The sequence below is a fragment of the Geospiza fortis genome, unplaced genomic scaffold, assembly GCF_000277835.1.
Source record: "Geospiza fortis unplaced genomic scaffold, GeoFor_1.0 scaffold40, whole genome shotgun sequence".
NCBI classification, from domain to species: Eukaryota; Metazoa; Chordata; class Aves; order Passeriformes; family Thraupidae; genus Geospiza; species Geospiza fortis.
The window spans coordinates 21352236-21362981 of record NW_005054297.1 but is presented as its reverse complement, the minus strand read 5'-3'; the positions used below and the strand labels follow the sequence as shown (position 1 = coordinate 21362981).

Here is a 10746-nt window from a genome sequence, read left to right as displayed (position 1 = left end):
GGCGTCGGGCTGTGCAGGCACGGAAACGGTGTCCTGTCGTGGCAAGGACGAGCTAAACCCTCAGCAAAGGCTGAGGGTCAGGCCCACAAATACAGTTTGTATTTCACAGAATCATAGAATGGTTTGGGTGGGAAGGGACCTTAAAGATCACCTAGTTCTAACCCCCCCTTCCATAGGCAAGGACACCATCCAGTGGACCAAACTGTTCAGAGACCCATCCAACCTGGTCTTGAACTTCCAGGAATGAGGCATACACAGTAGCCTGAGTAGCCTGTTCCAGTCCCTCACCACCCTTACAGTAATGAATTCTTTCCTAATATGTAATCTAAGCCTACTCTGTTTCAATTTGAGCCCATTCCCCTTGTCTTGTCACTACCTGCACTTCTAAATAGTCTTGCCTCATCTTTCCAGTAAGTTCCCTTCAGGTACTGGAAAGCTGCAATGAGGTCACCATTCCAAGTGACCTGAAGACTTTCCAGGCAGAACAACTCCAGTTACTCTGCTTATTCTGCTATCTCAGCTTTTCCTCTTAGGAGAGGTGCTCCATCCTTCTGATCGACCTGGTGTGGCCTTGCTCCAACAGGTCGACCTCTGTCCTGTGTTGGGGTCCCAGAGAGCTGGATGCAGTACTTGAGGTGAGGTCTCACCAGAGCAGTCTAGAGGGGCAAAATTACTTCCTTCAACCTGCTGGCCATTCTGCTTTCAACGCAGCTTTTTTATTGAGTCTGCATATGTGTTGCAGCCAGCCTGTTTGTGCAGGGCCCCCACCTGCCCATGAGATTGCCAGTGGTGCTGTAGTGCAGGAGCTGAGCTGCAGTGGTGTGAGAAGGCTGTGTAACACCAGGGCTTCAGGGCGGCAGCAATCTCCCCCTAAGCTCGTGTGATCCATTTGCAGCATCTTCATGTGCTACCTTGCTAACATGGATGTCTTTGTCAAAAGTGCCTTATGCCACAGAGACATTCAAGCTGCCATTCAAGCTTTTTCTGATAAACAGCAGTAGCTCAAATCCATTTGACTCATTGCCATAGCACTCTGACAGTTTCCAGGTCCAAAGGCTGACCTGCTGTAAGCAGAATTCACTGGCTTGTGTTCAGGGCTGATTAGGTTCAAGGAGCCGCTGATCATCAACCAGCTGTTATATATGAACAAAATGAAAAAGGTGACTTTTGCTTCTATGTGGATAAAAAATCAACTCTTTTTTTTGAAATACTCTTTTGGCTTGTCCTCATTACTCCTTTTCAATATATAATGCGCCAAACTCAGTTACACTTTAGCAGCAATGTTGTTGGTCTTGTGTTTGTGCTAAGAGGGGACACTTGGACCTCATGTGTGACAATCTGAGGTTTGTAGGCATGTATAAATTGTGAGTGCACCCAAGCTGGTTTAAGAAGCCCGAAGCAATATTATTTTTATTGTAACAAAACGTTCCACAGCCTTTGGAATTAAATGATTGCCACAAAGGAATATGTTATCCTTTATAAAAGAAGTTGCGAAATAATGAAATACGTTATTGAATTTGACTTCAGTGATAGTATGGCCTTGGTTTCAGCCATTTCCCAAAAGCAAAACTACAAGTAATCTAGAGAAACCTTTACTCGGGTAGGTACTCTTAGCTGATTTATTTCTGCTATTACTGTTCTTATTTATCACTCTCTGTATTTCTATGTAAGCCAGTTAGGTAAGGGAGATGGACTAAAACACAGATCCAAATTCATATTAGCTGAAGGGAAATAGAACAAAATATATTCAGGAAATAAATTTAGCAATAAGATAAAAAAATTATATATATATATATATATTTCAAATACAGTTTTCATGAGATAAAATGGACTGTTATGAAAGAAAACCACTTTAATATGGGTGTCATTCAAGTAAGTATTGACTGTGATGGTTTCATCTGCAGGCTGAGCCTGCACAGCTGTGGAAAGAATGTTTTGTATGACTTGAAACAGCAGAATATTATGCTTTGAGGCTCATGCAGAAATTCAGTTGGTTTGATTTCTGTGGCATGCTTTCTAACTGGCACTCAAACGTGAATGACTTCCTGCTAGAAATAAATGCAATCTTGAATCCTTGCTTTACTGTATACAATGCTATTTAATATATTTTTATGCTGTGTGTGAACAAACAAAGCAAACACTGCTTTCAGATACACTGTATAAAACCAACAGCAAGGTAAATAGAACTCTCTACATGGTGAAAGCTAAGGAGAATTTGAGCAGTGTCTGTCCAAAACAACTCTGCAAGTCTGTTCTGCTGCATCCATGGGCTCTTGCTTTATGTTCAGTCTCTCACATAAAGTATTTTAAAATTGGTCTTGGGATTTGAAAATGCTTTGTATTTTCTTAAAAATTACCTGTTACCTTGCTACATCAGCAGTGGAATTGCCCTTTGATCTGTTTGTCCCCAATAATTACTGTTATCTTAGAGACCAACCATAGCTGAGCTAAATGGTGATGATAAGAAGCTTTTGTCTCTGCTGCTAAAAAAGCAAATCAATGTTTCTACAAGGAGAATTTTTGTTCATATGTATAATATTGAAAGAGTATTCTAGAGAAAGGCTCCTATGGACAAGGAATTAGTGAGAGGATCTACAGCAGACAACACTGTGACTGGATGGCATTGAGTAATTAATGAAAAACACAGGAAGAAATTCACCTCTTTCACTGAGAGGGTCTGTTCGTACAGTGGCCAAATTCTGACCTCAATTATATCTGTGTGACCTAATCTAGCAACATCTGTTAAAAAATGCATGCCTAGCTCCTTTTTGCTGTCTCAAATTTTCTGTAAATGTGCTTTGAAATCTAAGTAAATTTTGTAGTTATATAGTTATATAATTTGTTTGCACTTTTATCTTCATTTTAGTTACATTTTCTAACACTAACATAAACATATGAACAGCAAATATGAGAATAATTTCCTTAATAAAAGTAATCAAGTTTGATTAGCACTTGCTAATTAAAATATATTTTTAAATAACTGTGTGTTGTGGATTTCAAGTAGATTTGTAGAAGCACTGGACTGGATTTTAAAATTCTTTTTTTTTTCTCTTTCAATCCTTTTTTTGTCTTCTTATAATACACATGTTCACTCATTCACTGAACAACACTGTAAAGAATGAGCAGATATATTCATAGGGTATGTCTCCATCAACTACCTCTCGAATCTACTAGGAAAGAGCCTTATGCCTCTTCTCGTACTTGAGAAGAGCTATGTGTAAACATTTTCAAAGCTACTTAGTTATCTTCACCTGAATCCCCTGTAAAACTCTTCGTCAGTGTGTGATCTGTCAAAGTGTATAAAATTTGAATCACGCGATTATCCAGACCTCTGCTTTCCCTACTGCTTTCATGTCTTTCCCAACCGTCTTTTTCCACGTGTTACATGTTCTCTTTCACATCTGCTGTCAGGTCTTTTGGGTATGAATTGTCATTCCATTAAAAGTTTGTACAGTGTGTAGCACCAGTGCCTGCTACCTTATACCTCTCTGGTCCTTGGCAATATGTTGATGAGCATTAATATTGATAATGAGAAAAAAATACAGCTGCTAATTATAAAAACCAAACAGCCATCAATAACAACTAAAAAATAATAGCAATGCCTGCATTGATAAATTTCCTTTTGGTACCACTTCTCCTTTTTTAAATCAAATTCTAGGTTATAGTAGTTTCTTTTCTTCCTTTGTGACTTCAAAATAATTATCGTCACATCATGTCACAGAATAATATGTTCCTGTACTATCATTTTGGTCATTTGTTGTATTCTGTCTCAAAACAAGTTATAGGTAATATATTTCGTTTTTGTAATTGCTATTCTGGTCCACTGCTGTAATAAAGTTGTCACATGGAACATATAATGGACCATGATACATTTTGGAACTCTTCTTTTTTTTAATTACAATTCTTTGTAACTTTCTGATATCTTTCTAAATATAATCCATGGCAATAATAAACATATTGGACAAATACAGCCACTTACTGTTTACTTCACCCAAGTCTGAAGGTTGTCTTGACATTGTTAAATGAGCATATTTAAAGTTTTCAGTGTTGGGAGAAATCTAACATCAAACCTGTATTATACAAATATTAATATAGAAATATGGCAACTTATGATGTCTATATCTGTTTCAAATGGTTTGAATATGCCTACTAAGATTTTAACCAGAATTCTCACCAGGTTAGGGTTATCTAATGCCAGAGTGTATATCAACACACACAACACTGTGATATTTTCATGGTTAGACCATGGAAAAGCAATAAGTGTTTGCTTTAGGAGGTAATTTAAAATATGTCCCATCTTTGAAAAGAAAACTGTGTTGCCTCACATAGTACTTTCTCCAAAGTGTTTCTTTGTTAGGACTAATATCACTAATAGTGTCATTCTGTGTTTTTTCCATATATTCCATTGTATTTACCACCCCCCTTGTTTTCTTCTGGCTTCCATGTCTCCTACTTAAGTTCAGCCACGTAAAGCTTGCTAAGGTGTCACATCCCCATAATGTTCAGTGTAAACTCTAACTTCAGTTCAACTACTGTAAAACTTTGAAGACAGGTTTCAAGAATGCATCTGAGTAGTAAAAAGCAAGTTCCTACTCCACTATGTCTGAACTGGATATATCCACAGCACTGCAGTGTTTCTTAACCACTGAAGAAATGTATAAATCAGGTCAAGGTTGTTTTGAGAAGCTGTTTCAGCAATGTACCAGCCATTCAATTACTGTCCTTCAGAAGTTCCACTGAAGTCTGATACCAATCACAGGGGTTATTAAGTGGGAAATGAGTCTTTTTTGACTTCAGACTAACAAACTAGAATCTTAAACAAAAATCCTCTTGGTAACATTTTCCTAGCTATATTTTAAGATAAGATGGCTGAGATATAAAAAGCACAGAAACACAACGTTATGACCTACCACTACATTTTAAAGTTAATTTTTGTGCCAGAAATTGATCTTTACTGATTAAATCGTAAGATATAACGTCTAGAGACAAGAGGGCAAGTCAGTGGTTAGCAGCAGGTATAAATCTGAATTTACTTTGTGAGACTTTAGTCTGGTTATGTGAGTATAATCATCTCAACCTTTTCTGGTCACACAAGTGCGTCACCATAGAATGTAAAGAAGACTATGTAGGTTGGAATAAGAGCAGAATTTTGCTTCAGATTTTGTGTTTTCATTCTATATAAATGTTTCTCAAATTCTTGTAGCTTTTACTTGAGAGAAAGGAGTTGTTTCATGTATATGCTGTCACCTTTGATTTTCACTTTTGGAATAATGTTATGACTTAGACTCATAACATATCCTACATAAATATAAATGAAATATATCTCTTCCTAGTTTTCTTCTCTGCAGGGTTCCGATTTTACAATTACTTTTTAGAGTTGAAAGGAGAGGCCACATTGTTTTTATAGTATAAATATGAATTCAGATTTGAATAAGTAACAGTTAAATTGACCTTTCAGACCCCTACTGCTATTGGTGGCCCCGTTGGCTTCATTGGAAAAGTATCTGGTAAATGACTACTCCCGCATCAGCAGCAGCACTTATTAAGCTACGAGGCACGTAGGGCACTTGCCTGGAGCTCTGTGCTGTGCAGGGACAAGGCCATATGAGAAAAAAGGGATGCACATCTAACCTACTGACCTGCAACTCTCTTGGTCTCTGATAACACATGTAACAGTGTGTGAGACACCATTTCTGAATTCATGAATTATAATAGTGGTCATCGTTACATTGTCTTGACTTTCATGAAAACATTAACATATACCTTTACAGAAATAAAAATCTTAAAATGTTAAATGAAATACCACTAAATTAAAATTGCTAAGATTAGTCAAGATCATCATCTTTATTGTCTGTTAGTTTTCCCATTTTCTGTACTCTTTATTTGAAGGAAATCTAGATTTGGGCCAAAATTTAACAACCTTGTCAATCAGTATAGCAATAACATCACTTAGGCTTAACTTAGAGGGGCTGTAAGACTTGATTGAGAGGTGGATATACCATACTGAAATTATGGTGTTACCATAGACTTCCATTCAAACAGGACTTAATTTTGAGCTGCTCTGGTACCAAACACCCCTTTTGTGACATGATAAAAATGATTAAGCTTTTAAATAGAATCAATGCTGTTTGGACTTGGGGTGTAAAGAGAATTTGCCAGAATTTTCACTTGAATATTTATGCACATAAACACTACACATTTCTTATTAAGGTGAATTATGTTACCAGCTACCATGTGCTCTTTTGTTCATGTGTATGAGGGACAGCTGTGTAGCTTGAGGGAATATCTCTTGAGCTGGCTCTAGCTGACTATATTTCACCTGGAGATTCAAATTCAAAATCACAAGCAATACAAATATAGGGATGTCTAATATTCTGCTGGAATTACTCTATGAGCTTGTTTACATGAAAGCTATGTTAAGACTAATAAATGTATTTTTGCTTGGATTAACCTTTGTACTGACAATTAATTCACCAGAAAATACCCAGGATTTTCATGCTTATGGCTCTTCATGTAATAGCACTAATTTATCATGTCTGACTCTCCTGTAAGCAGAATTACCGGAGATGTAGTGTGAGAAGACATAGTTTATATTTGACTTAAATCAGAGATGTGTCTTTGAAATATTATCCACTGAGTAGACAGCAGTGAATTAATTGAAATTGTTCTTAAGGACATGGTGAACTTGGCAGTTCTGGGTTAATGGCTGGACTTGGTGATCTTAAGGATCTTTTCCATCATAAATATTTCTGTGTTTCTGTTAGTCTAAACAGAACACCCTAAACTTAAATAGAGGACAGGCTGACACACTGTCTCTAGTTCTGCATCTTCTATATTTGAGAGATATGCAGAACAATCTGAGCCCATGTGTCTTTCAGGTCAGTAATATCCATGGATGAGTACAGAGGAACTCTATCTCGTGGCATGCACCAGTGCCTGCACAGCTACAGAGCATCTCTAGGGAAGACAAATGAAAACTTGAAATTTAGTGTGGCTGTGGGATTCACTAAGGAATAGCAGCACCCAGAGAATGAGAGGATGAAAGAGCTATCTAGAATGAGGTATGGAAGACTCAAATACCTCCATCTTGTTTCTTAAGAGCCTAGTATTCTTCATTTCTACCTATCAAAGTCAGCTTAAATAAATTTCCCTGAAATATTTTTCTCTTCTACTGTGCCTATCTTTCTTTTCTATGTCTATTTTAAAACTTATGATCTCAGTGCAAAAAATGTGTCTAAAATTCTTTTGCGCACCATTAAAGAATTGCATGCATATATAATAAAAATAAAATAATAATCGTAATCATACATAGCTAACACATAAGATAAAGCATAGTTTCTTCAGAAAACAAAAACATATGGCAGCTAAAATGTTTTTGAAAATGTACCCATTTAATGTATTTTTATCAAATCACAATTTACTGCATGTATGACAGCAGGGAGGACACGTGTGGAATCCTCAGGTATTGCCCTTGCCCTGTGTTATAACAAATTGAACCAAATGTGGCTGATTTTTCCATGTAATTAATTTTGTTAATTTAAGTTTTGATTTAATCCATAAGTGGTGCATTATGTAATATATTTTGTCCAGAAGTCTTATCCCAGCAAATACTACGTCAGATGAAACTACTTACAGAGGAGAGAAAATTTATTTAATGATCACTTCTAACATTTGTTAATTTTAGTAATCCTTGTATTGGAATCATGATCATGGCTAAATGTTGAACCACGTGGTTGCTACTTAAATCAGTAAAACCATGCTGGGGACAAAGATGGTTGTTATATGAGTGCCCTCAGTTTTCTAATTCAGTTTCTAAAACTGTCTATTATGTTTCATTCATTGTTATTACCAGAGTTTGGTCTGATCAAATATGCATTCAAATAGTGTATCATTCACTATCAGTATGAACTTTGTTTACTATACATACACAAAAAGTAGAGGATTGGGGACTGTGTTATTTTTTAATACCAGAAATACCCTCCACTGCTTTGTTAAAACTGTCTTCATCAGGGCATGCTAGGAATAGGCTGTTCTTTCACATTTATTGAAAACAAAGACTTCACCCCCTTTAAAAAATGACTGGTGTCATTTCAATTTATGATATTTATCATCTCAGCAGTTTCAGTTTTCTTTATTTACATTTTCAAAGTTAAACTGTTGCTATTTTTATCACTGCATGTTTTCTAGAGATGTGTGGTCTGCTATACTGTTGTATATTCTCTGTCTTCTGATATATTCTGTGACATATCTATTAAGAATGTATGTAAAATATGTAGAGACTGTGTACAGTAATTTAATAAAAAATCTGGAATATTAATCAGGCATCAAATGAATCAAATAATGTGTAATAAGTCTGTAGTTTTAGAAGTCTGGCCTTTTTTTCCCCCTGAAATTAATTGTTGTTTGCTAAAAGACATACCAACAAAAGTGTCATCTTTGACTGTGTTTACTCCCAGAACTATACAAGCTTTAGTTGTAAGCAATCCTCTGCTTGTGTTTAAAGAACTTAAATTCATTATCTTTGCACATATTTGGCTTTAAAGTAGCAAATATAGACTCCTGCTAGTCTACAGATAGTATGAAATTATGATTCTGTCTACAGTCTGTAAGAACTAGCAGATGAAAGGGCATTTTATTTCAGTGTCTCACTCATAAAACCAGGTTTCAGTCAAGGAGAAAAACAGATTACAGATCAATCCATGTAATAAATGTAATACCCAGCAGCTGAAAAATGTATCTAAAAGTTATAATAAAATTCTCTTGGAAACCAGGCAGGACATGGAACTTCCTCTCCATTTGGTGTTTTAAGATATGTAGGGACTTTCAGGCAGCCTTTTTCATTGTTTAACTTGAGAAACAGAAGCAGCATCTTGTTCTGTACGCTGTATGTGTTTGACTGTGTTCTGATTATTTTTTAAAAAGAAGAATTAATCCAGATTAGAAGGTATGTCTTTGAAGATGACTCCTGCTCAGCAAATGACCTAGTAATTGTGTGCATGGCTGGATCAACTGCCTTTGGCTCTATTGTCCTCTACTGCTTGAGAGGACAATTAAGATAGTAAATATATACATGCATGCAGACAAACAGACTTTGAGGACAAAACAATATAAATTGTATCTTAACATTTAAGATACAATAATAATGATGTTAAAATAATTATATCTTAGCATCAGGCTCCCTGATGCCTGTATATACCCACTTAAAATGGAGGACATAATTGCAAGGAACTTCTTCAATTTCCAGCTGCTCGTGAAGCACACTTTGCTTTTTTACTACTCAGTAATGTGAAATCCTATTTTCCTAATCCTCAGCTGTACTAGGAAAAACATCTGGGCTCACATGTATGCCATTAGTAATTTACACTTGTTTCATGCTTATTAGGCATTGTATTTTTGTATGAATGTATTCTTCTATATAGACACAGTTACAAAATATGCCAAAAGCTATTTCTCTGTAACAATGCAGAGTTTTCCAAACAGATGATCTCTGTCATATAAGTAATTTTGTCATCTTTTGCTTAGGAACTGAATGTTTCCTGCTAGAAAAAATAAGGACAAGCTGGTCCTTGAACTTCTCAAGTCATGACCTGCCTGCTTGGTGGAGAGTGCTGATGAGGAAGATGGTTTCTGAAATAAGTCTGTTGACAGTCAGGGTGATTGAGTACATTCAAAAATTTTGGGTACAACACTGCCTTATGCCTTCATAATCTCTGATTAGAACATTTTCATGTAGTCACTTCTTATCTGGCATTTCTGTGTTCCAGTATAAGTTCTGAAACAGCAATAAGTGTGAAATAAAAGCTAATATGGTGACTGTCGAGATATCACTTGCAGTTTGTCAGTCCAGGAACTTTACCACAGATTTTTTGTCCCTGCAGTCTATCTTAGAAATCATGGAAAATCTTCTGGGAGGTCAGCTTGTTGGCAGCAGAGTCCAAGTAAAAAGCACAGTCGGATGAGTACTATGTGTTCGAGCAGAATTTGGACTGCCTCATCACTCATAACAAGTCAGATTTAATGTTGCCTAGGCACAGGTGGTTTGTTGGCAGTCATGACAGACTGCGCCACATAAGGTTTCTCTACTTCCTTGACACTGGTGGCACAAATATTTTACAGGGTAACACTGTAAAACAATGCACAAATATTTTACAGGGTAACACTGATGTCCATCAATTATGCATATGTGCATAGTGATTAGGCAGGGCAATGCACACATGCACAAACACACAGGCACTATTAACATGGTCCGTGAACACCTGAATATATGCTGCATGACTATCACAAGGGAGCTATAGATGGCTGTTTTTAAGGCTATCTGTATCATTATCCTGCTGCTGTATACTCAATTTTCTTTTTAAGTTGAATTTCTGAATTTATTCACTAGGTGGCAATGTAGTATGTCATTTGTCCAAAATTTACAGCAGCATGGAAGTGATCAGAAATAACTGCACTACATAAATGTTTTACACTGGGCTGCAATAAAGAAATGTTCATTAATTCCTAGTCTAATTTTTAAAAAAATATGCTCACAAAAATTTATACTTTATTTACAACCTAAATAGAAAATACATGAGGTTGTTGTAGGTTGCAATCCCCTAAGAATCACATGTACCTAGTGGACCCCATCACCTCTAGTGCTTAGTTTGGGTCCCCATCATCTCTAGTACTTAGTTTGGAAGTGTCAGGGCAGGGGTGGAGTGAGATGTAAAAAGGAGCTCATGTAGCTCAGTTACCTCAGGGGAAAGA

The 10746-nt window shown here is 36.4% G+C and overlaps 1 protein-coding gene across 1 annotated transcript in view; it reads right to left on the bottom strand.

Annotated features, from left to right (window-relative positions):
• Positions 1-4016, bottom strand: part of AGA (aspartylglucosaminidase) — a 16823-nt gene extending 12807 nt beyond the window's left edge. The window contains exon 1 of the mRNA XM_005415686.2: positions 3980-4016. Within this exon, the coding sequence (XP_005415743.1) occupies positions 3980-4016 (37 nt within the window). The remainder of the gene's footprint in view (positions 1-3979) is intronic.
• Between the last annotated feature and the right edge of the window lie 6730 nt (positions 4017-10746).